At 29.4% G+C, this 27,956-nt stretch overlaps 1 protein-coding gene across 3 annotated transcripts in view; it reads right to left on the bottom strand.

Moving 5' to 3' along the window:
- Window positions 1–1,696: 1,696 nt before the first annotated feature.
- LOC129906730 (ATP-binding cassette sub-family G member 1) overlaps window positions 1,697–27,956 on the bottom strand; it is a 122,591-nt gene continuing 96,331 nt past the window's right edge. For 2 of the 3 annotated variants that reach the window (XM_055982738.1, XM_055982814.1), the window contains 5 exons: window positions 12,740–13,042; window positions 7,743–9,007; window positions 7,577–7,677; window positions 2,353–2,641; window positions 1,697–2,278 (listed from right to left, as the gene is read on the bottom strand). In XM_055982738.1, the coding sequence (XP_055838713.1) occupies window positions 2,067–2,278; window positions 2,353–2,641; window positions 7,577–7,677; window positions 7,743–9,007; window positions 12,740–13,042 (2,170 nt within the window). In that variant the 3' untranslated portion in view covers window positions 1,697–2,066. Of the gene's footprint in view, window positions 2,279–2,352; window positions 2,642–7,576; window positions 7,678–7,742; window positions 9,008–12,739; window positions 13,043–13,142; window positions 13,919–27,956 lie in introns of those variants that run through there. The other variant, XM_055982658.1, reaches the window with a different exon arrangement.

The following is a 27,956-nucleotide window of genomic DNA, read 5'->3' on the forward strand; positions in this document are numbered from 1 at the left end:
CATTAAACAGACAGCAGAATATGACAAGATAAATGCTTTCGAATGGGACCTTGTTGTTAAGTGGATAAAAAGTTTAACAGGGCACTATTCAAAACTTCTATAAAGTGTCGGAAAGGGTTTCAACATTTTAGTTTACATTTTTTTTGTGATGAAATTAGTTCTCATGAAAAGATAAATAACAATTCATTTTCCGTAACCTTTTTTTGGAAAATTCAAAAAGATTGAATGATTCATAGGAAATCTATGGTTGTGCAGCAAATCGCTGTTGGATAAATAACCTTAATCAAATAAAATAGAAATATGAAAAAAAAACACAAAATTATAATTTTTAAGAGACAAAAAAAATGTGATTTATTTATTTATTAAAAAAATATCACCAAATAAAAATAAAAGAATATTTGTTTCATTTTTGATTAATTATAATATAGAATAAAAAATATATATAAGATAAATTGAATAAAATTTTCTAAATTAAAAAAAATGAACATCAAAATTCAAAATATTTATTATAATATCACAATAAAATAATAAATTAAAAAAAATATATAGGTAGTAAAATAAAAAAATCCCATTTTTAATCCAATTTTGATAATTTATAAAGTAAGTTAGAAAAATAATAATTTTACACTGATTTTATGCGATCCGAAATTGAATTCTAGTTGTAGAATCAAATTCTTCGCTTTCTTTAAATACAAAAAATAACCAAGCACTGTGTGTATAAAAATATTTTCATTTTTAATGTATGTCTGTTTTTTTTTAATAATAAAGATAAATAAAACTATAAAAATGCATAAAAGAAATAAATGAGTTTTTGTTCAGAGGCCATTTCATTTTTCCTTTAACGTTTTCTTTTCTATCATGACAAAAAATCTAATTTTTGTTTATGTTTTTATTATGTTGAACATTTCAAGGTATTTTTATTTAATTATTTTTTTTTTGTATAATGCATATTTTTATTTTTATTTAAAGTTTTATATTATTCCAATTCGTTTAAATATTTAAACATAATGTGATGACAAAAAGGACGGAAGCTAGTTGTTAGTATTTTTATGTTGATTTTGGTTCTTTTATTTTTTTGTGAAACATTTAACTTTTAATGATTTCCACTCATTTTGTTTTTTAATACAAAACAAATAATATAATAAAATAAAATCAAAGATGTTTAGAAAAATGTGTTTTAGTTTTTCTTTGTCTGTTTTGCTTCCTGATTTAAAAAAAATATTATAAATGATTTTACAATTTTCGTTGAAAAATAATATTTTTTTAAACGTAATTTTATAACTTTTAAATATGTATGAACGGCAAGATAATTTTGAAAAAAAAAAAAATACGTTGGATATCTCAATTGGTTTTTTTAGTATTAAATATGTCACTTAAGGTGCCATTTTAAGACGAAAATATTGAAATAAATAAAAGAAAGTGAAATATCATAATTAATTTAGATTTGATGCCTTACCGCATTTTTTACTAAAAAAAAAACTGGCACCTTAAGATACATATTTTTAACTTTGAAAGTTATATCACTTACTGTGCGTAAAAAATGAGCATTTCACTTGGAAGGACAGAACCTTATTGCAACAAACTTATCTCAATACCCAACTTTTTTTTTTTCAAAAACTTTTTTAACTACATAAATGTTTTTTGTTTAATTTCTTTTTTTTAAATGCCTTAATAGTTACAAATGTGTATGACAGTCTTTTTATTTTAATTTTTTTCTTCTTTTTTTCTAAACTTATTTCTAAATAATGTGATGATTTTTTTTTTGTTTATTGAAATATCTATAATTATAATTTTAAAAAATATTTTCGTTACCTAAACATTTTATAAACTAATAAAACGAAAAAAATTATATTTAAAATTATTAATTTTAATCTAAAGTGCACATTTTTTTTTTTTTTTTGAAATTGTGTCTAAAATTTTGTTTTATAGAAAAATAATTGAAATCCCCTAAAATATATTTAATAATATTTTTTTTTTTTTGCTTTTTTATAAATTTTATATTGTTTCTTATTACACAATTTAACATTAACACTGATCCACATTTATGTATAATATTTATAATAATTTTAACGAATAGAGTGTAATTTCCATCTTAATACAAAATATGCAACAATACGTAATGCTATAAATGTACCAATTAATGCACAACTATCAATCCAAAATTCAGCTTTGTCCATTGACATTTCTTCAAGGAATTTTTTAGGACTACGAAAATGACAATAGATTTCGGAACATTGTAATTTAGCACGATCCATGCCGTAAATTGATACCATTGCACCTTTTTTTAAAAAGAAAAATGATACAAAATATTAAATATTTTTGGATTGTTTTTGAAAAGAAAATAATATTTACCTTCGAATCCATATCGAACATAACTAACATATGTAACCCATTGCAAATATCCAGGTATTGTATCAAAATTGACAAAGAAACCTGAAAATAGGATCGTTGGTATCGTGGTGACTGGTCCCAGGAATACGCCAGCCTCAATATTCATGCCAGCGCCTATAAGTAGACCCAGACTTTGTGCTACCAGCGATGTTAGCACACAAATGAACACAAACATATAGACACGTTGCAATTCCATTGGTTGAGATGTTAGGTAATAGACAACTATTACATACACACTGGAAAATACGATCTATAAAAAAATAAAAAGAAAGGTTAAATATCGGAAGAAATATATAAACAAAATATGTAAAGTTCTTGAATAAAATTAAATATCTCAAACATGTTGTAGCCCTTTTGTCAAGAAGATGACTTGATTCCTTATTTTCATAGCACTAAAACAACAATTTAAACATTTAAAGGTGCGCCACATTTAAATTTAAAAGCACTCTTTTAACTATTGAGCTATATATTGACCACGAAAAGACTGCACAAGACTTAAAGGTTTAATAATAATTTTTGAAAAAATTGATATTGTTTGGTAAAATAATCAGATAGGTAGCTTGGAATTGACCTAAGAGCTAGCAATTAAACAAAATCCAGTTTTAGAGATAACAAGTTGTTATTTTTGGAACAAATGCTTACAAGAATCGATAGAACCGTTGCACAGTGTGCAATTTTACATAACAAGTGGAACTTTATTAAAATTCGAAGTTTTCCGAATATAAATATTTTGATGTATTATGATGAAAGGTTAAATTCCATACAATGAAATTTTAACAAGGAAACAAAAATTAAAACTGCATGCGGCGTTCTGCAGTGTCATGAACATAAGTTTAAAATAAGCAAAAATATATTTAAAGTTAGTTGATTTTTTTGAGTGAAACTAATAGTTTGTGTATTTTATTATTTATCAAAGCTAGCTGGACAAACATTTTTTTTGTTATTTTTTGGTATTCTATTATGATGTTACCACAAAAAAAATTGTGTTGTTAAGTCTTAAAATGGAAGAAAATTTAATTTTGTTTCAAGATCTTAGGCCCTTTATTTCAATTATTTGTTCTGACTTCGGATGATATGCATAAAAAATAGTAAATGCTTTTACTAGAGAATTTTCAAGTATATACTATTTTTCATATGCATAAAAATGAAGTAAATGCTGAAAATTAAGTATTTACTATCATTCATAGTAACTACTTTTTTGGATGAACTTTTTCAGTAAATACTTTATTTCATATGCATAAAAAATAGTAAGTACTTTTTTTCTTTAGGAATTACTAGATTTTTTCAAGGTTACAAAATACCAACTTGTAAAATTGATAGTATATACTTTTTTGTTTTAAAACCGCAATTATGAAGCCATGAAACTTATGAATAGCAGTCTTGAGTCATATTTTGACGCAATCTTTTCATGGTTTTTTCTTAAAAATGGATGGTTGTAAATATTTGTAGAAATGGCAGAATTTTTATGTATCAATTACCAAAAATTTTAGAATGACCGATTATCGGGCTCAGAGTTAAATTTAAAACAACTTTATCAATAAGTCATTATTGTAAATGAATAGTAATTTTTTTCAATACCTAAGTTTTTATTTTAAGTAATGTCAAGTTTCAAAACTGTTGAGATAATTTCAACTCTGAATCATATTTGAAAGTTGCTTGAAATATTAAAGCTTTTTACAAATTCATAAAAGATTATTTTTAAAAAATATAAAAAAAAAACTTTAAAATAATATAAAATTTGGTTTAAAGTTAAATAACGTTTTTTTTTTTAATGCATCACAAAGAATTGGAAATCTAGAGCCGCTTTTTTTAAAAGAAGTTTTTTTTTCATATAAAAATGTTGACAAATTTTTTTTTAAATAAAAATAGTATTCCATTAAAAAGAAGATATATAAATTGATAAATAAAAATAAAGTTTAAATAAAATTATTGAGTAGTTTTCAAAATAGATTTTTCATACAAAATTTCGATCTTTTTTTAATCCAAAAATGATTTTATTGAAAATTTTGCTTTAATTTAATATTCAGGCCACTAAAAAGTTTTTGTTCATGCTTTTTTATTGAAATTGGTGGTGTCGTTTACCAGAAAACGGTTCTATGGGAAATACCGTTAATTTCGGTCCATATTTTCAATATTACATATTTTTTTTAAATCGTTAGAGCCGTCATGTAATATCTGATTGTTATCTCAAGTTCGATTTTTTTATGCTGCTGTTAAGTTCACTTTTGACTCACAAAAAAAGCACGAACAGATGTTCACATCACAAACTCAAATTTAAGAAACAGTAAAAATTTGTATTGGATAACACGTTAAAACTTTCAGAACAATTTATTTGTACGCTGCTAAAGCTAAACGAAAATTTGTCTAGGTCTCCAAAGTCAAAAAACTCTGTTTTAGCAAGTAAAATGACCTGGAAAATTAAAATGCTAGTGGCAAATGATTTTAATTTTTCCAAATGTTCGAGTATAGCTAAGAATTTCGTTGGCTAAGCTGGAAATAATTTTTCCTTCAATTTAGTTGTGCTTGTTTTGATAGAAAATTTTCGTATCGCTTCAGCAGCATACGTACCAGGCTTAAATACGAAACGAATACCAATCATCTAAAAAAAAAGTTTTTACTATCATTTTTGGGTGAATTCTAGTATTTACCTACTTGGATGAATTTTGTATCTACTAAAAGTATTTGCCTTCTAGCAGGTACTTTTTTTTATGCATACGAAATTAAGTAAATACTATGAATTTTACCTTTTACTAGAATTTATAGTATTTACTTTCACCTTTTACTTTAAGTAGGTACTAGTTTTATATGCATATCACCCTTCGTCCAGCTTTTTAAAAATGTATCCGCATGTATCTTTCGTGAAATGGTGCTTAGGACCTCGCTCAATATTCTATTTATCAGAATCCGTAAAGGGTTTTTGTGAATAGCTGCGGCCCCCATACAATATTTTTTTCTTTTGTTCAGATTTATAGGCCAAAAACGTATTTTCGATATTTTCAAAAATGGTAAATCAGATTTTTGTGAATCGCAAATTACTTTTTTAGACTCCTGATAATAATATAAGACAAAAAGATTAAATAAAATTTTTCGATATCATTGTAGAAATACAAAATTCAAGCCAAGTAAACTTCTACAAGCAGGGATGCTTTTGTTCACAATGATGTTAAAAAACAGCATAGTTATTTCTCTCAATAGATGTGGAAAGCCTCAAGTGTCAATTTAAAAAAAAAATGCAAGCAATTGCTTTCCTCTTATTCAACAATATCAGTGATACACTGCTGATCAAAATTGACGGAAACACTGACAATTAAAATTTTCGGTGTTTTATCAGTTTAATTGCTTTTTTTTTGTATGAGAAACTTATAGTTTAATTGATTCCACAAGATTTTAAGAAAGATTTGTTTTCGTAACTTTTTTTCTTGGTTAAAAAGTAGAAGTCAAATACCCACTGGTTTCTTTTGAAAGGCTTCATTTCAATTTTACATCAAGGTTTCATCAAAATTTGTATGTCTTAACGTTAAGTCAGTCATATTATTAGGCCATACAACTTTTTTCCTTGGCAAAAAAGAGATATAATGTAAGTCTTCTCATTGGGAAACTTTGAAATATTGTGAGAAAAAATAATCATTTGATCTTAAGAGGCCTCCGGACAAAATTTTAAGAAAAACGAGAAATTTGGAAAATTTCTTCACACTTTGTGAGGTCCACACAACACTTATTGCCAAAATCTTATTTTCGAATTAAAGATTGACATTTAATCTAAAATATAGTCTAGCCCTATTTTTATTTTTTTTAGTTTTGATCATACCTTATTTTAATATTTCAGTAACAGTTTTTGCAAAATTGTCCAATACACAGAAACGAAATGAACAACAGCATTTCATAAATCAGAAATTTCTAGAAGTTATTACAGTGAATTGTTTTTTTTTTTTTTGTACAATTTGATACAAAACAAGATTCCAAACAGTTAAAGGTTTTGGGAAAAATGTGATACCATAAAACTTCTTGTGTAAGTTAGCAAAAAGCTATTTAAGTGTAATTAAAAAAAAAAAATCATAAAAAAATACAAAATGGGGTCTCTACAGTGAATGTGTGAATGCACCTTATAATACAAGTAGCACAACGGCTCCCAGTATTGATCAAGAAGTTTTGAATATTTTCACTTCAAATTTAGATCTTCTTTAGTACCTATTACAAAAAAACGCACGCATGCGCACTTGCCTTAGGCGAACATTTTCTGAGTGAGTGGTAAGCTATTACTACTGACCCTACTTCCACTTCTCTCTAAGCAAAATCAATCAACGTTTTTTTGTGAGAGCAGATTTTTAACTATTGGGAGCCGTTTTCACTACACTCCAGGGCCTAAAAATCCCTTAAGGGCTCTGAAGTTTTTGGTAAGCAGTGATTTTGAATTGTCAGAATAATCAATATCAGTGAAAGCGATCAGAGCTTTAAAGAGAGTTTGCGTCAAATCGGATATCAGATGAAAATTTCGATGATTCGCCCAAATAACATCAAAGAGAAAATTGTGACCACCTAAAAACTATGCGTTATTGTTTTATTATTTGTTTTATAAGGAATTCTTATTAAAATCAACGATTAAAAAGGTATTTTCATAGAATAAATTTTGATTCGATCTTAATCTAAAAGCAAATTAGCTCTGTAATACTCAGTATTTTTAAAAATTTGAAACAATCTTATATGGTTAAACATGGCAAGAGTGTTGACCTTACTTTCAAATTATTTATTCAGAAGTAAGAGGCAGAGGATGAAACATTTCCAAACCTTCTTTCATTTTCTTCAATCTTTCAAAAGTGAATATCCACTTGGAGAATCTGAAGTAAAAAATATAATAATGGAACGGTTGACGAAATCCATCATGAGTGTTGACTCCCTGACGAAGCCAAAAACCTTATCTTCACTCTGTCAACACACCTTGAGTGTCAAAACGAATTGACACCTCTCTGACGATCTCACAACATGACACCGAGGGTAATGGCGTTGACCGTTTTCGTTCAGGGTCCAATCCTAGCTTAAATATATTGTCTTTATTGCATTGTAGAGTCCAAATTTTTCACGACTGAGCTTCTGATAGGTTTGAGTTTAATTTTTTCCACAAAATTTTAACTTGATCTTTGCTATAAAAACTATAGGTCACTATTTTAAATATTTATTTTTAAGATACCTGAAACGGTAGATCCGCAAGTGTTTTGGCGAAGTAGAAAGCCTTCAAGGAATACCAATAGTTGAGATGTTCCCTCACAAACACTGACATCTCAGTTGGAACTATAAAATAAAAAAAAGAAAAATATAAAACCGTTTTCTTATATAATTAACCTCTCAAGGCTTACATGTTAGAATAGTTGGCATCATTGCAGTGAACATAGTGAATAAAGTCGTAAAAAATATACATCCTGCATTGCTCATAACTTTCGATGCTTCATTGCCAACATCATAATAGATCATTCCAATAATTGCTCCCACAATAATATGCGACGCAAGTCGCATGTGCGTCAACATTTTATCCCGAATAATGGTCACAAAGGAACGTTTCAGCAGTATCCAAAATTGTGTCCAGCCACTGGTCGGGAAGCCTGATTTATTGGGCAGGGTTATAACACTTTCGTGTGAGTCCAGCAGAGATGTGGTGCAGCCAGGACCGGTTGGTGTCTTGGATGACATACTGCTATTATCATCTCCATTGGCGGTGGTGTTAGTGGTTGGTGGCATGTTTATAACAGTGCTCTCAGACTTTGTTTCACATTGTTGTTGTTGCTGCGGCTGCGGCTGCTGGGAGTCCAGCTTCGGTGGTTTCAGTTCGCAAAGGGCATCATTTCCGATTGCTGCTGGCTGCTGTTGCTGCTGCTGCGATAACGGTGGTGGAGGGGCATTGCCCTTGATAAGATCATTTGAAATATTTTTATTGTTCACCAAATCAATGGCATATTCCTTCTGGCTATACTTTTTGCATTTGCCATTCTTCACAGCACACACTAATTTGTGTACAGCTTCACCGTACTCGCCGCACGCCACTTCCATCACATAATCGGCAGGATTGTGGTAGCTGGGGCAATCGAAGCCCAATGAACCCAAAAACGGAACCAAACCTCGAACTTTACCTTCATAAATACTCTGACCTTCAGCCAGCATGTAGAGATGATCGAACTTCTCGAATAGCCTAGCTGATGGCTGATGAATTGTACAAACTATAGTACGTCCGCCACGGGCCAGTGACTTGAGCAGTGAAATTAATTGGAAGCACGTTGAGCTGTCGAGTCCCGATGTGGGCTCATCAAAGAACATTACTGGCGGATTATTTACCAATTCTAAAGCAATCGATAGCCTTTTTCTTTGGCCACCAGAAAGATTGTAGGTTTTTGTGTTAACCGATTCGGTTAGACCGATTGTATCGAGAATCTCTTTGACAACAACCTTTTTGGCTTTGCTATTCATGTCTTTGCCAAGTTTTAGATTTGCCGATACCATCATGGCTTCGGCAACTGTTAAATTGGCTATGAGAATGTCATCTTGCATAATGTAGCAGGATAGTTTGCGGAATCTTCTAAGATTGCGGTCTTTTCCGTTGATTAGTACAGAACCGCTTAATTGGGAGGTTCTGAAATGAAAAAAAAGCACAAAAAATGGTTACTGATTTTGTAAAGTAAAAGGTTTTGACACTAAAAAAAAACGGGTCGGAGTCAAGATCTCGGAAACCGAAATCGGGAAAACCCAAAATACTGAAAATCCAAAATCCCGAAAACCCAAAATCCCAAAAATCCAGAATCTTGAAAACTCAGAATCCCGAAAATCCAAAATCCCGAAAAGCCTAAATCCCGAAAACTGGAAAAATTATTTAATATGATTATTCGGGATGTCGATTTTGGAAACAAATCTTAAGCATGAGATTTTGGTTTTTTTGAGATTCTGGGTTTTCAGGATTCTGGGTTTTCTTTATTTTGGATTTTCGATATTTTGGGTTTTCTGGACTCAAAATTTCAGGATTATGTCCGTCTCCCTAAAAAAAAAACTGATTAGACTAACAAAAAGTTAAAACCTATTTCCTAGACTTCTTAATTTATTCTTCTTTATTTATTATTTGAGATCCATTTTGTTTTATCTTTGGTTACCAACCTCGTAGAGTAAGGAGCTTAAAACCTTTAAGGAACAAGGATTATGAAGACTCTGACGACAAGTTGTATTTTTCCCCGAAAAAAAAATATATATAATTTCCTTCAATGTAACCAAAGTAACATGTGTATGAAAAAAAAAATCTACTACAATTCCTAGAATAACTGGATAATGTTACAGTGAAATATCTCCTCATTAATAATAATAAATCGCGTTTGTATTGCTTTCCATCAAACTTGAGCATCAGTTTTCTATAAAACCTTATTTAACACTTTTCCTTTGTTATAGCTAATTAGGTTTGTTGAAAATATGAAAGCCAAAGGACACGAGACTTTTGCATCAAAGAAACAAAACACAGAAAAAGGATCTACAAAAAGTAATAATTCTTCGAATTCATTTATAGAAGAGAAGATCCTTTTGAATTCATTATGCCATTGGCTTAATTGAATTGACTGGATGTTTTTCCTTAGAGGTCTTTCATTTGACATTTTCTAAGATATAATTAGTCTGACACAACTTCACGTTAAACAAAAAAAAAAAAAAAAAAAAAGAAAACTGGAAAGAGTGGTCAGTGAATGAAAAAAAGGTGTACACAATAAGGTTGTCTGCGTTTTGATTTCAATTTGTGTTGCATTCATAAATTGTCAGTATGTAATATTCAATAGAATACAAATAAAAATGAAAAAAAAAATGTTTTGTGAAAAGGCAAACAAATCAAGGATATGCTTGAGCACACAAATGATTGCTGGAAAAGGTTCAACTTTATGACATATAAACCTACACGTGCAAACACAAAATGATTATGTCTTTTTTTTTGTAAAGTTGTATGAATATTGATTTATGTTTCGGGAGATATGGAATCAAGGTTGAAGGTTTGGAAAGTAATGTAACATTTAAGGAGCCTAAGTTAAGGAATTTTTTCTGACAAAAAAAAAAAAGAATATAGGAATTTTAGTCTATTATGCACATTATGAACTTGAATCACTGCAAATGATTAAAGCAGGGCGATCGGAACAAATGTGCTTGCCTGGGCCCTACTTCATAAACATTGACAAGTATGACAGGTGAATATAAGTAAAACGACAACTGGACAATGGTCTATATCCTCTCTCATAAATTAATTGACAAATTTGTAGAGTTGTCAGAAAATTTGAAATCTGTCAAAATTATACGGATCATACAAAAACTGTCATGGCATTGAATTGTCAGATTTTTTTTTGTGAAATGTCACAAATTTCCCGGCAAATATTATATTTTTTATATTTTATTTTTTTTGAAAAATTTTCTTAGTTCCAAAAAATTAAAAAAAAAATCGTTTGTATAACAATTCGATTTTTTGCGATTCCAAAATTTGCCTATGGTAAAGAGCAAGTAAAAAATCATAGTTATATAGAATAATGGAATTTCATTTATTTTACTGTTTTTCATTCTGGGGGTGACACCATAACAACCGCCCCGGTTGCCACCCATGCTAGCTATGCCACTGCATATGAGGCAACTTTAAAAATGTATGTAAATTTAATACTTTGAATGTACCTATTAAATATCTAAATCCAATATACGATTTAATAAAATATAATATTTTTTTAATTAATAAAATATTTTTCTTTTGTATTATTTTAGGTATTTTCTTTCTTACGAAAAGATGAATAATAATGGTGATATTATTGTCTCTAATATTTGTTTCGCAAGCTATGCGTAGATTAGCCTTATTGCCAATACAAATTTATCAGTAATTCATGCATTTTAATTTGAAAAATCTCAAAGTGGCTCCAAATTAGTATGTTTTTTATTTAAAATTTTTCTTCAGAAAAATTTTGAACAGATCCATTCTTTTATAGGTATACTTTTTCTGAGAATTGGTAACCCTAAAATCATGCACAAGAAATTTTATTTCTATTTTAAACTGGCTTCTGCTGTCGTTAGCGTTTTTAATACAGTTTGAGTCAATTTTTAAAAGAGTATCATTTAATTCAATAATGTTGTATTAAAAAAAGAACAAATTAAAGTTACATAAAAGTAATTTAAATTAATATAAAATTTATATACAAAAATTCGCAATAGTAAAAACTAATTTTTTGTTTTGAAAAAAGCCTAATTTTTGATTTAATGACTTAATTTATATTTCCTTTACACGTGAACGCAAAAATAAATTCAATGCACGAATTTACTGTTATGGTAAGATTAGCTTAGCTAAAAAAAAAATGAAATATTCAATTTTTAATAAATAAAACAAAAAATCGTTTTCAATATTCCAAAAAAAAATTTTAATTGACTGGCATTAAAAACCAAAGTTTCTAAAATTCCATCAATCCTTTTTCTGAAAAAGGAGTTTAAAAAAAAAAAAATAGTTTAGGTACATTTTTTTATAAAATTCAAAACTGAGTTCTTTTACTTATTACTTTTTCTTATTTTAACGGTTATTTTATATCAAGGAAACTAATGGTCCTTTAGAAGTTATTTAAGTGTCAGAGCAAATAAATTTTGTTTTTTTCAAATCTAGTGACAAACTCTGCTCAATACCAGAACGTATTTAGTTCTTTAGAAAGCTGTGCATTAATGTGTTTCGATTCTAAGATCACAATAAAAATATTTAATTATCACTAGGTACATTAATTAGAGACATGCATCGTATTAACTTTAACTCTTTATTTTTATGGATTCGGGTCATAGTCTATTACAACTGTGAGCTCTCCATGAGATAGGTATTAAAGGTTTCTGTTGTTGAGTGAGAAGTTGTAGAAAAAGATTGTAATGTGGTTATACTAATTCAATACCGAAATTGAATTCTTAAAATCTCAGAGGAATAAAAATACCTACTTTTTTTGCTTCAGTATTTAGTTTTATGGCAATTGCTACCATAAAAAAATTATTCGACTCCTATTCATTCAAATTTTTCTTTAAATTGAATTTTTAATACTGTATTTTTTATTTTTTACTAAATTAAAGTTGTCAATTATCAGGAATTTTTCCAAACAGAAATCAGGCTTCCTTTTTCAAATATGTACTTCCTGCACCTTCCTCACAAAATTTCCTATGTTTTCTACAAAAATCTTAACCGTAATTTATTAATACCAAAGTATTCAATGAATCCTTCCAAAATTTCTTTACTTTTCATGATATTCCCTGGCCAAATTTTCGCCATGACAATCCAGTTTTGTTTTGTTTGTTTGCTTGTTTTTTTTTTTTAACAGGGAATAGCATAGCTTTTTTTACTTACTTGTATCCAGCTAAAATATTCATGAGCGTACTTTTGCCAGCTCCTGATGGTCCCATAATAGCTGTCAATTCACCATTTCTAAATTTACCACTAACTCCTTTGAGTATGGTTTTGAATCCGCGCCTCCTGCCCTCCGATACCGAATACGAAATATCAACGAATTCAATATCCACCGGAGGCCTCTGTGGTAGATGTGTAAGAGTGACAGTCCCTTTTTTCTGGCCATTTGGACTGTTGTTTTGTACCTTGGGAGCGAGTATGTGATTTCCGGAAATGCTGCCATTACAAAGATTGTTTTGGGAGCTGTAATTGAAAAAATACAAACAATAAATATTTTTTTTGTAAAAGAAATGTAAAAAAATAAATGAAAAGAAATGTATTTTATTGTTTGCTTTTTGCATACTTCGTACAACATGAAAGCGGATGTCCTGCGCTTAAATATCCACTTTTTGCCAACCTCGCATTCATTAAGGACACATTCTTCGAACAACTGCTGCTGTCGACACCGCCACCAATGTCAAAATCCTCACAAATTCCACCACCACAACCGCCAGCGGCAGCACAGCCAGAGCCAGTCACATCGTTCACAATGACTCCTTCGTAGGCTGAATTCCTAAAGCCGCACACTGTTGTGCTCTGAAAGCTCTCCAAAGGATTCTTGTAAATATTTACCACTAAATTGCTGCCACTGTAAATGCTGTCAGAGCGTTTTAGAGTATGGTTGGACACTTGCATTGACATCGAGCGCAAGGACGATGACATAGACACTGCCGTTGGCACTGTGGCAATATTCAAGGACCCCAAGTCCTCCAGGCTGCTGCAGCCTGACATGTTTTTCATTATGATTTATTCGAGTCTCTTTTATGTTCCCTTAAACCGAATACAACTTTTACACATTTCTATTTTATGATAGAAGAGGTCGGGTATTTTATGTTAACACACAATACACAACTGCTAGCAACAGCTAGATGCTAGAGAGAAGGTCTTCCTGTGGTCAAATGAAATTTTAAACTAAACGCTCTAACCACATCTTTTAAATCGAGACATGGAAAGATGCTTGCGCTTCGTGTTCAAAGTAAACATTGTACTGATGGAAGCTTATTTCGAAGGCTTTTTCGAATACAGCACAAATATCAACCACATTCACCCCCGCCCTTTAAAAAGGTGAACATTCGGAGTGTGTCTGTTTTATTGATTCAATTAAAAAAAATTACCCCAAAGCAAAACAAAAACGAGAACTAAAAACAAAACCGAAAACAAAGTTTCAAATTAACATCTGATGTTCTTGATAAGCATAATACAAAGTTGATATTATACAAATTGTTATCAGCATTGAGAAATTGAAAAATGTGCACTCATATCATAAAAAAAGATGACTTAATTTTATTAGAATGGCTTTTCTGAGTGTACTCTGAGAGTCTGTGAATGTATATTTGGGTTCAAGTCTCTTTTCTGGTCTTTGTCTTTTAAAGACTCTATCAATTAGCCAATGGATGCGAGTACATATTATTTAAGAACCTACCTCAATATTTTTTTGAATAAATTTATTGAACTTAATTGTTTGTAATTTAACTTGTTTTATAAAGGGGAGAAGGTATAATACAATTTGTTACAAAATTATAGAGATATTTAGTTAGGGGAAATTTATTTTAAAATTGATTATGATCAATTGAAAATTATGATACCTTTGGCTTGATTGATTGATTTTGGAGAATTTGTTATTCTATCCGGAATATAAAGGAAATGTCTTGTGTTTGTATATTTAAGTCAAATATTTAGTGTCGATTGTTCAGTTATTATTTTATTTTAAACAACTGTGAACCTAAGGAAATTTAAATTGAGCTTCAAATCAAGTATAATGTTATGGTAATAGAAAATACAGTTTTGTAATAAGAAAAATGTGTTCGAGTTTTTTTCTCTGCTGAGCGACTAAAAAAAAAAACAATAAAGCTTGTGGTTAAGGGAAATCTTTTATGGGCCTTTTAAAAATAATTTGAAAAATTTCAGAAGACAAAATTAGTTCCTGGTTCTACCTATTACCAACTAAACACGTTCATTAATTTATTATTTAGAAGAGCAGCAAACACCGAGGAATAGTTTTATTTCTACAGCAATACCAATCAAAGTTGAAACTTGAACGGTCACTATGGTGTATACGTAATTTTTTGTTTAGCTTATTTTTTTGACAAACAAATTATGAAACTACTTTGTTGCATTTTCTTTAAGAGTTATTTTAAATCAGTCTCAAAATTGTTCTTGCTAACTTTTCACGGTTATAGCTAAATTGGTAGATGTACCAAAATTTTTTTGTATTAGTGCAAGATCCCGCCATAGTTATATTCTGGCAAAAGGCATAGGGTTTCCATGTTTTAAAGCTCATTTTTTGAGTTTTTTTTTTCAAACTATGAAATTCAGAGTTTTAAAGGTGTATAATACAAAAAAATGTGACAGAAAAATTAACTTAACAATTGCATTATTTAGAATTTTTAGAAATTTGTTAAGGGTAAACAAAGGTGAATTTTGAAAAGAGTCGAAAAGCTATAGAAAAAAAGATAATAACGAAATCCATATATTTGGAAATCACAACTCGAAGTCAATGTTTTTGAAAAAATTTAACCAAAAACCAGAATAAGGGTTTTTAATATAATTTGTATGTTATTTTTATTTGTAAAAATGGTATTTTTGTAAAAATACCATTTTTAAAATTTTTTTTCATACTTCAGAGCCGATGCGCGACCGGAAGATATGAACTGATTTTGATTATTTTTGAAACCCTTATTTGACTTCACCATTCGCAACTTTTCCGCGCTATTACGATTTGAAGTTAAAAAAAAAAGTGTTTTTCGGCCCACTCTAATGTACATCGACCTATTTCTGACATGACACGCCAATTTATATTGATTTGTATTAGCATTTTGTTACTTGTTTCTTTTTACCTTGTTTAAGGTTAAGAAAAAAAAAAAACTTTAGGGAAATAAAATGCACGACTGGGTCGCACGTACTTGCTCTTGTTTCAAGTTTCTAAAACTTTTAAGAGTATATGTATATATAAAAACATACAAAATTTATTTGAAAAGAAAAACTTAAAATTCGTTTTTCAAAAGAAAAAACAACATCTTAAATCAAATTGAGCCCCAAAACCAGTATGCAATTTCATTTCTTTTATTAAGAAGCATTTTTAGAAAAAAAATTCAAAATCATTAGAGTCGTTTTATAAAAAAAACTAATTTTTTATAAATCATTTTTTGAAAAAATAAAAAAAATTTTAAATAAAATTTGGACCAATTACCAATTCACATCTAAAAAATCAAAAAATCTAAATTTCGAAAAAAAATCAATATATTATTTTCGAAAATTTGATTTTTATATTATATTTTTATATTATTATTATTATTTTTATATTTGATTTTTATATTATTTCAAATAGAACCAGTAGTTTCGGAGAAAATCGTTAAAAAAACGTTTGTAAACAAAATCGTTAGAGCCGTTTTCGAAAAATTTCAACTTTACTAAAATTGGTATATGAAAAGTACCGTTATTTTTGTTCCAAAAATATTTATTCCAAAAATGCCTCTCGCCAAATAACGCTACATACAAAGTTTGACATTAATCGATCAATATTTTTAGGTTGTAGCTTCGTTTATAGACAGACGGACTTCCGGGACCCACTTTTTTGGCATTCTGTAATGTCATGGAAAATTATTGTCTCAATTTTTTTTTTGTTGTACGAATGCATAACTCGATGTATACCACCTATATCGCAAGTAAAAAGCAAGAACTTATGAAAAAAGTTCTTACAGATGGACGCAGTCGAACAGACTAGCCGGAAACGCAAAGACCTACGGATAGCATGACGCAAGCAACTTTTGTATACTTTTCCATCTTCGTAATGTTGGTTTTGATTAAATCTTCAAATTTTTTTTGACCAACAACTTTTTAATAATAATAAGGTTCCCACCTTGAGAACAATTTAAGTCTCAAAAAAAATTGTGTTTTGCTCAATAATGCATTCTTAAATAAAGTTAAGTCTTCAATTCTTGCTTCAAAAATATTTACTACATTTTTGACTGTCGATACTTTTGGTTTTAAAAGCAATAAGTTGTTGGTTCAACATTTTATTCTTAAAATGAGAATGTAAATATTTGCCTTTAACACTTTGCATTCTTAAATATTGTTGGGAATTTTTTAACCCACATAAATTCTTGGGACAATGTATAAAATTCTTGAAATTACCAACGTTTTTCTCTGAGTGAGGGATTATTTAAGTTCCAAAGTGCATTTGCCTCTTAAATATTTAACTGCTTTTTCTGTTTATAGCATTCATTTACAATATTTTAATAAATCAAACACAAGAAAATGAAACTCCTTAAATGAGTTTTTAAAAATTTTACTTTTACCTACTCTACATTATATATTCGTGCTTCAGTTTCTTTTGATTCGTACATCGTGTAGTTCCTATATTTATAACACTTCCACTTTACCTTAGCTTTCTACTCTTAGATAACCTTGGTAACACATTAAGCTTCAATAACACACTAAAAAGTATACGAGTATAGGTACGTTATACTTCAACTCAAATGCCATGTATCCTGTTCGGTATCCAATATCAAAAGGAAATCCATCCGTTGAGGTTTTTAGATATATTTTATTTAAAAAAAAAAAGAAAAAAGTGTTGAAAAATTTTATTCTCAAGTGTGTTATAAAAGTAATAGCAGTTGTGCATTTTCTTTTTCTTCATCATCATAGTGTCGTTTTCTCAAATGGAAAACTCTCTTCAACAAGATGCGAGCTTTGTGAAATGGGATTTTTTGTCCTTCTTCGTTTTGTGCAACACTACTTTTTTTCAATATGACCTCGACATTATTTCTGGGAAGTGAAGTGATTTTTTTTTGCTTTTTTTTTTAAACCTTTTACGAGTGACTTTATAGGTACGAAAGTGCCTACTTTTATTTTATTGATAATATTATCGTTTTCAAAAAAACTCCTAAACTGATACCAATATAGTCACATCCGGACCCTTTAAATAGAGTCAGCACATTCTTAATTCTTATGCTTCTCATAAGAATGCTTTTAATAAGAATCTTATCTATCTTTAAATTCGCAGAATGCAATGCAGCACTTTTAGCTGCAATGCATTCTCGCCCACAACTTGCTGCTTGCTTCTCTTTTAAGATACCTATTGACACCAGTTGTGTTTTGATCGTCAGAAGTTGAAGTTACAATATTTATTACAAATTGAAATAATAAAATATCATTTTAAGAAAAGCAAATAAATACATTTGTTTAAATCAACCACGGCACCCACGATCACTGGCGACGAGGATTAAAAAAAAAAATATAAAGAAAAACAACAAAACCACACTCAAACAACAACAACAAAAATTTGTGCCCAAAATCGAAATCCCAATTTGAAGAAGTGACAAAGAATTATTGCCAAGCGATGGATGAGCTCAAAAGATGTAATTCAACACGAAATAGGATTGAAAATGCAGGAAATGGTGATTATTATTATTAAACATTATATTTTAACTAAACATAGCTGTGCCAAAAAGAATTGAAAAGAAAGAAAAATAAATAAAATAAAAAAAAAAGTCTATGCCATCTACCTAGTGTATAAAATTTGATGAGCAATTCATTAATGTGTTTTCCCAAATGAAGTGAAAAAAAAAAAAAAACAGAACTATAATTTTTGTTGTTACAATTCTTATTTTAGTATTTTATAACGAAATATAAGTGAATTTCATAAATACCTGATCATAAAATAAATGGTCTATTTGAAAAAGAAGGCGACAAAGTTTCCAATCCAAAATTGTAAGACAAAAAAGCAAACCCTATTTAAATATTGACAGAGATACATAGTGCAAGAAGAAAAAAAATAATATAGCTAGCTAAGCTGTTTTGAAATCAAATGACTCCAGTGAATTTTTAAATTGTCTTTTAGTGTATGTTTTTGTTAATACATATAAACAAAAATTATTCATTATTCAAAATATAATCATAAATTTTTTTTTTCTCCACATTATTATAAGATTTGTTAAAAAAAAAAAAAAAAAAAAAAAAAAAAATGGCTAATTCAGTAGAAAATATGAATTTAATTCTTAATTGTATTAAGAACATACAAGACTTTGACGGAACTGACAAAAACCATTTAGTGGACTTTCTACAGCAGGTTGACTATTTAGTTCCTACGATTGACAGCTTTGACGACAACAACAAAAAAGTTCTAATAGGTTTCCTTAAAAATAAATGCGTTGGACGCACACGTCCAGTTCTCCAAAGACACGGCTTGATAGAAAGCTGGAAAAGAATCAAAGAAATTTTGCTTGAGAATTTCGGTGAAAAAGAAAATAGTTTCACCTTAATAGACAAATTGAAAATGTGTAGAGTAGACTCTACTATTGAAAAGTATTTTTATGAAATAAACAAAATTACCAGTAGAATACATATTCGTATTCTATCACATGGTGACACAAACTACACAACTGATGAGGTAAACAGGATAGCTCTGAAAGTTTTTAGAGAGAACCTTCCAGAGCCTACTAAAACTTTAATTTTTAGTAGAAACCCAAGTAACTTAGACGCCGCTTACAAAATAATTCTAGAAGCGCGTCACCAAAGTTATACGATTCTTGGTCCTGTTATCAAAAATAATTTAAATTTGAATCAAAATCAATCAACAGGAAATCCATACAGAGGTAGGAACAATCAAAACTCTTTTGTATACCAAAGAGGTACTAATACGTTTAGAAACAGAAATAATCAAAACTTTAATGAGAATCAGGAATCAGGTAACACATATAGAAATATTAATAAGAATAATCAAAACTTAAACGAAAACCAAGTATCAGGAAATACTTACAGAAACATAAATAGAAATCATCAAAACCCTTTTGATAATTATGGGTCAGGAAATACGCGTACTAGTAGAAATTATCAGAATTTTAACGTCAACCAGCAAAATGGAAACCCCTTCAGAAATAATTCCAATTTGAACCAAAATCAGGGAACAGGAAATGGCTACAGAAGTAGAAATCAACAAAACAGTGGTGCACGATCTACAGAACCAATGGAATTGGGAAATTTTTTAATGGAGAGCCCAAACACCTTCCCTATATAATAATTAATACTAAAATTAGAAAACTTTACTTTATTGTTGATACAGGCGCAGAAGTCAGTGTCATTAAACCTCAGATATGTCATCCAAAATGGAAAAAACAAGTTCACATACCAGTGAGATCGATCGGAGATAGTTTTGTTTTAAATACAATGTGTTCAATTCCAGTTTTCAAGGAATTCAATGAAAACGAAGATGTTTTTTGCGAGTTTCTAGAACACGATCTCAAAAATAACTACGATGGAATAATAGGTAATAATATTCTTAAAAGATTTAATGCAATTGTAGATTACCCTAAACAGCAGTTAATATTGAATAAAGCAGTGCTTAAGTTGTATTTCGATAAACAAGAAGAAATTTATGACAATCTTGCATATAATAATGAAAATGTAGTAGAAATTAATTTTAATAATGAGGTGGGAATCAATAACAATATAGGTGAATTTATTGAAAGCGAGCATTTAAGTGAACATGAGAAAGGTTTACTTTACGGTGTTTTGAAGAAATTTAAAAGAACATTTTACAATGAAAATGATGACTTATCGTTTACAAATGAAGTAAAGCATCACATACATACAAAACATGAATTACCAGTTTATTCAAAACTATACCGTTATCCGGAAGTACATAGAGATGAGGTTGATAGACAAATTGAAGAAATGCTTAAGCAGGGTATAATAAGGGAGTCTAATAGTCCTTTCAATAGTCCAATATGGGTAGTTCCCAAAAAAGAAGACCTTTCAGGTAAAAAACAGTGGCGCATAGTTATCGATTACCGAAAACTAAATGAGATAACAATAGAAGACCGACAGCCTATGCCAAATATCGAAGAGATATTTGATAAATTAGGTCGATGTCAGTATTTTACAACGCTGGATCTCGCTAAGGGATTTCATCAAATTGAAATGCATCATAGCGACATTCATAAGACCGCGTTTTCCACATCCAATGGTCACTACGAATTTCTTCGTATGCCATTTGGATTGCGTAATGCACCTGCCACATTTCAAAGACTGATTAACAATGTATTAAAAGAATATATTGGCAAAATTTGTCTTGTTTACCTGGATGACATTTTGATTTTTTCAACTAGTATTGAAAAACACATGGAATCACTATCCAAAATTTTGAAACGATTAAGAGAGGCTAATCTAAAAATTCAATTGAATAAATGTCAGTTTATGAAAAAAGAAACCGCATTTTTAGGTCACGTGGTTACACCTGACGGCATTAAAACTAATCCTAAAAAAGTTGAAGCTATAGACAAAATACCACTCCCGAGTAATCAGAAAGAAATTAAAAGTTTTCTTGGCATCACAGGTTATTACAGACGGTTTATTAAAGATTACTCTAAAGTTGCTCATCACCTTGTTAAGTACTTGAAAAAGAATACCAAAGTCAATAAAAAAGACAAAAAATTCATAGCTGCGTTTCATAAGCTTAAAGAACTAATTAAAAATGATCCAATTTTAGTACACCCTGACTTCAAAAAGAAGTTCACATTAGTAACAGACGCCAGCAACTATGCGTTAGGGGCAGTCTTAACCCAAGATAATAAGGCTATAAGTTTCGCAAGTCGATCTCTGAATGATCACGAAAAAAAATATAGTACAATAGAGAAAGAGCTTTTGGCCATTGTTTGGGCAACCAAACATTTCAGGCCTTACTTATATGGAAGAAGTTTTGTGGTCAAAACTGATCACAAACCATTAGTTTGGTTAAATTCCTTAAAAGAGCCCAACATGAAATTACAACGTTGGAAAATAAAATTAAATGAGTTTGACTTCATAATAGAGTATATTAAAGGCAAAGAAAATGTAGTAGCCGACGGGCTAAGCAGAATAAACTATGAAAAGATCGACAATGCAGATGAAGTTTTAATAAATCTCAACGAGATCTTTGATGACGAAATTGACACCGTGCACAGTGCAGACACTGACAGTGCCGATTTTATATCTATTACTGAAAAACCACTGAATATTTTTAAATACCAATTCGTATTAAAAAAATCAATAAGGGAATCCACGACAAAAAAAATCATTTTTAAAAAGAAAATACGAACCACGTTGTATATAAATTCTGAAAGCAATTTATTAGAATTAATGAGAAATCAATTACCCGAAAAAGGTTTAATAGTTGTATTTTGTGAGGATAATGAATTGTTTTTGACTTTTCAAAACAATTACGTAAAATATTTTTCAAAGAATAAAAATCTCAAAGTAATGAAAACTAGTAAAGTATTGGAAGATTTAACCGATAAAGAAAAATTGTTGAAAATCATTGAATATGAACATTTGAAAAATAATCATAGGGGGATTAGCGAAATATTCTTAGAAATGAAAGCTAACTACTATTATCCAAACCTTCAAAAAGAAATTCAAAAATTCATAAATAATTGTAACATATGTAACTCAGCTAAATTTGACAGAATGCCTATAAAACATAAATTTAATATAACAGATACCCCTACAAGACATAACGATATTGTTCACGTAGATATATGGTTTCCTATGCGAAATGTCATGTATTTGACAACAATTGATAAACTCACCAAATATGCTACGGCTGACCTTTTAGAAGACAGAACATGGATTTCAATTACAAAAGCACTTAAAACCCGAATGCAATATTTGGGAAAGCCAAAACTTATCGTTACTGATAACGAACTAGACACAGTTTCAATAAGACAATTTTTAACTTCATATGACATTCAACTTCATGTCACAACTCCTTATTTGAAAACTGGCAATGCTGACATAGAACGCTTGCATTCAACATTTAATGAACACATAAGACTGTTTAATGCTGATCCTTGCAACGAAGATAGTCTTGATGAAAAAGTTTTTAAAGCTGTTGTTTTATACAACAATACAATTCATACAAGTACGAAAATGAGGCCAATAGACTTTATAAACAATATTATTTCAGAGGAAGAAATTACCAGTGGCGTATCCAGAAAAAATTTTGGAGGGGGCTGGAAAATTTTTCAAAAATTTTTAGAGGGTAAATGTGGGAAAAAATTTTCATTTCTTTTTATTAGTCTTTGATCGAGAGTTAAACGCTGTGCTGCGGTACTGAAAGTTGTATAGTAGCATTATACTGCTCTCGACAGATTCGTACTACTTTCTCCTCCTTTCACATTCAGAGTACCTAGTGGTTTTTCAAAGTTCTTGTGTCCCAAACATTTTACATAAACAGCAAGAAGTTGTGTCATCCTTAAAAAAAAAGCACTTCATTTCGTTCGAACTTTGTCATGGGCTGAATCCAAAACTGTTAACAGATTTATTCCTATCACGTCAAGAGTTTTTGAGCTAGACTCATCAATATTTTCGTTAATTACGCCCATGTTCCACAATTCGAACGAAAGTGAATTCAAATCACTTTTCAATTTCACGTGAAATGAAATATCAATATTCTTCACTTCGATCGAATTCGAAAACTTCGAAATTGCTTCTAACTGTCAAAACTGAAGGATCTTCCGTTTTTATTTTGTTTCTAAAGTGAAATTACTGCAATTGCAGATTCATTGAAAAAGGCCCCCAAATTCACGAACAGTAACATAGTGAATTGAATTCGATCAGAAAATCTAAATGAGTGAAGAAATGCAGAACACCTATTTCACTTTCGGCAAGTGAATACGCAAAAAGTGAAATGCAGAACGTGAAAGTCTGAAAAACCAATTTTGAATGAAATTCTTTTTGATGTTTAATCCGAAATATATATGTTTTTTCGTAATATGCAATCTCAAAACGCCGTATTTGATCGTCTTAAGTATATTTACTTTTTTTTAATAATATTTTTCTCAAAGATATTGGAAATAGAAATTTTTGATATCTCAAAATCTAAGTGGCAAACAGGTTTCTTTAAGAAAATTGCAGTTTGCGCTTCCGATTTGGATTAAAACAGCAACAGCAATCCAAATCGGAAGCGCAAACTGCAATTTTCTTAAAGAAACCTGTTTGCCACTTAGATTTTGAGATATCAAAAATTTCTATTTCCAATATCTTTGAGAAAAATATTATTAAAAAAAAAGTAAATATACTTAAGACGATCAAATACGGCGTTTTGAGATTGCATAAGAAGTTTTGCAATAATTTAACGAGGATGTAATTGGAAGTCAAAATACTAAAAAATGATAGGTATAAAGAATTCTGAATTGGACTAAAATCCGAAAAACAAAAATTATCCCAACCCTCATAGTCAGCTTAGGCTCTTACTCAAACAAACCCAAACAACCGTTTCAGAATTTGGAGGGGGCTCGAGCATCTGTGCTGCCTCTTAATCTCTAAGATTTACGAACAAGTTTCAGTTAATCATGTACATTATGATGAAATCAGCTAAATACAAACATGATCTTGAATTCTTGGGGGGGGCTTGAGCCCCCTGAGCCCCCCCCTCAATACGCCACTGGAAATTACCTCATTGTCTAAGTTATTACATGCAAATAAAACAAATAAAATAAATAAGTTGAACGAAAACAGAGAAACTGTTACTAATTTTGAAAATGAATTCGTTAGAAATAATAGAATAGGGAAGTCAAATCCTAAGTATATAAATATAAAAAACTATAAACAAGCAGGAAATCATTTGATATCTGACAAACATCCAAAAAAATCTTATAAGAACCAAGTCAAACGCAAAACTAAATTCCAAAATTATCATTACAGACAAAATGATGACGTTGGCAATTCTAATGCTGTTAGTTCCTCTAATCAGCGGACAACGAATTGACATTACCCCAATTCATAATGACAATGGGTATACCATTGTCAGATTCGAAGAAACTAAAATAATTGATCATTACAATAAGTTTTTACACATTGTAAACATATCAAAATATTTAGAGGCGACAGAAGCAATTGAAACAAGCTTTAAATCCCTTAAAACAAGTAATTCAGTAATGGAAATCGGAATGACAATTATTGAAAAAGAAATAATTTCAATAAAACAAGAACTGTATTGCTTTAGAAACTACATGAAAACTACACGCCAAAAGCGAGGTTTAATAAATATTTGGGGTAACGGTATGAAATTGTTAGCAGGAACTATGGACAGTGAAGACTCTAAGGAAATATATTCGTTTATGGAAAATGTAGAAAAGAATATGAAACAATTAACTGACGAAACGAACAAGCAAGTTGAAATAAATAATAATATGATTCAGAATTTTGAAACCATCAGAAAGCATATCATAGAAAACGATGTGAAAATGAATCAATTTTATAAAAACATTTCGACTTTGACAGAAGACATTCTTTTTAAGACGGACAAAAACTCTTTGATCCTACAGCTTTACATGTACTCATGTAATTTAAAAAATGAAATCTCTAAAATTAAAGACAATATTTTGTTATCAAAAATAAACTTACTAGAACACGATATGTTTAATATTGATGAAATGAGAGATTATAACATAACTATTGAAATGTTACCACTTATAAAAACTGCTGTGCTATTGAAAAATAATCTTATAATATTCGTTGTATCAATTCCGATATTTTGCAAAGAAAAATTTTATAATTCAGCCATTATACCTATTCCAAACCTAGATTCAATGGAAATTGAATTTGATATAACATTTGTAATCATAAATGAGATGAAAATTTACCTCTCAAATACAGAAAATCTTTTAAAAAATAATTTAATTCCATTTCCGAACAAATGTATAAGAAATCTTTTAAATGAAAATAATGTTTGTAACTATAAAAGTAACAAAGAAACTTCAATAACAAAAATTAACGAACACACCATTGTAACTAAAAATCTGGAAGTCATTGAAATTGATCAAGACTGCATTGATCAAAAAATTGTCATTAAAAATCACAATATTATTAGTATTGAAAACTGTACAGTAAAATTAAAAGAATTCGAAATAAGTGTAAAACAGAAAACTTATTATGAAACTTTTGTAATACCGCATTTTATAACCAATACAAGTAAAATATTTAGTAACTTTACATTATCTGATTTAAATTTAAGGAATATTGAAAATAGAAAATATATAAAATATGTTGAAAATAACTACAAGGTAACTTCAAGTTTAACTTTTGTATTAATTATGTTAATTATAATTACAATTTAATTATATTTTAAATGTAAATCTAAAGGAAAAGCAAGCAATACTATTGAATTAAAAATTAATCCTTGTTCAACGGAGACCGTTGAATCTATGGGGGGAGGAGTCACATCCGGACCCTTTAAATAGAGTCAGCACATTCTTAATTCTTATGCTTCTCATAAGAATGCTTTTAATAAGAATCTTATCTATCTTTAAATTCGCAGAATGCAATGCAGCACTTTTAGCTGCAATGCATTCTCGCCCACAACTTGCTGCTTGCTTCTCTTTTAAGATACCTATTGACACCAGTTGTGTTTTGATCGTCAGAAGTTGAAGTTACAATATTTATTACAAATTGAAATAATAAAATATCATTTTAAGAAAAGCAAATAAATACATTTGTTTAAATCAACCACGGCACCCACGATCACTATATCATCTTTTTAGAACCTTATTTCTTAAACAGGGTGTTTCAGGTACTAAAGACTGACGATATGTCAGTCAGACACGCACCAACTGCGTTTATACTTTTTGTATAGATTTGAGCCCAGAAAACTCGAAAATCTTATCTAAAAAAATATTTATGGATAGGTATTCGAGATATGATTTTTCAAAGTTTTTTGTTGTTGTTCTTCCCAGCATACTTAGTATTCGGGCTTTATCTTGAGTAATAAACGACTATAATCAAAACAGAAAAGTCGGAGCCTGAAAGCTGAGTAAATAAGCAAGAAACACTAGAACATTTTTTCTGGGTCACTCCAGATAATTTTTTTCAAAATCTATGGATAAAATATACAGATATGAGTATTTTTGGTTCAAAAAGACCAAAAACAGTAGATTTTGAAAGTCCATATTTTATCCAATTTTCGCCGTATTCAATTTTTGTGACCATTATGTAAATAAAGTATCTTCTTTTCTACTTTACATGTTCAATATCTTTAAATGCTCAAAGGATAAAAATAGACCATTTAGTAAAAACATCAAGAATTTGTTTTTTTACTTGGTAAAAATTTTCAAATTCAGCTTACTTTTCATGTTAAAAAAAAAAAAAACTCAAAAAGTAACAGAAAAAGTTGAAAATATTGATCGTTACAAAAATGGTCATACCTTTATAATTTATCCATAGATTTTGAAGAAAATTATTTTTTTATCTTTGACAGAAAGTGTACTTTATACATGAAAAATTTAAAACTATGAGCATTCGAAAGATTTTGATTTTTTCTTTCGACAATAAAGTTTTTTTTGCAAAAATTTCCTTTAAAAAATCGATTTTTTAAGAAAATAGAAGACCCTATGTACTTTAGAAGCCTTAAGCTCAGGATTTAATGAAGAAAGCTCGAAAAATCCATAAGGAACTCACAATTCAATTTCTATAGATAATGGGCTTATTTCCTGGAGAGTGATATCAATGAACCTTGTACTTTAATACCTGCTTCTTGCATGAGCTTATATATTAATCCTAATTACCTAATGGACTGGTTATCAATAGCATTTCTTATTTCCGGTCCAAAAAATAGCAAAAATGTGATGATTACAACAATCTTATTCCTTCTTATCAATAATTCAGAAGAAAGAAATACCAATTTCATTTGATACATTTGAACTTCTCAAAGTCTGAGGCCTTTTTCAAACGACAGCATCCAGCTTAAGCTATTATTTTACCTATAAACAACAACTAGTCTCCAAAGTCAACAAAAGAAAAGTCTCCAAACAGATGAATCAATAAAATGAATTTCTCAAATGAACTCAAATTACAAATAAAAGGTCTTGCGCAGAGCATGAAACAAAAAAAATCAGCTGTGATGTGAGCTCTTTGTTAGTGTGAGCAATCGCAGAAAATTTACTCAAAAAAAAAGAATGAGAAATAAACATAAACAAAACAAAAAGATAAACAAAACATGTGGAATTGTAGATACATTATCTATAGAGATAAAAAAAGATAAACTGGAAAGCAACATGTTGCAGGAAAAAATTAACAAACTTAAATAATGGATATTGGAATAGTATATTTTACTTCCATTCTCGGTGCAAATGTACTTAAAATG

This window comes from Episyrphus balteatus, chromosome 1 (assembly GCF_945859705.1).
Source record: "Episyrphus balteatus chromosome 1, idEpiBalt1.1, whole genome shotgun sequence".
NCBI lineage: Eukaryota > Metazoa > Arthropoda > Insecta > Diptera > Syrphidae > Episyrphus > Episyrphus balteatus.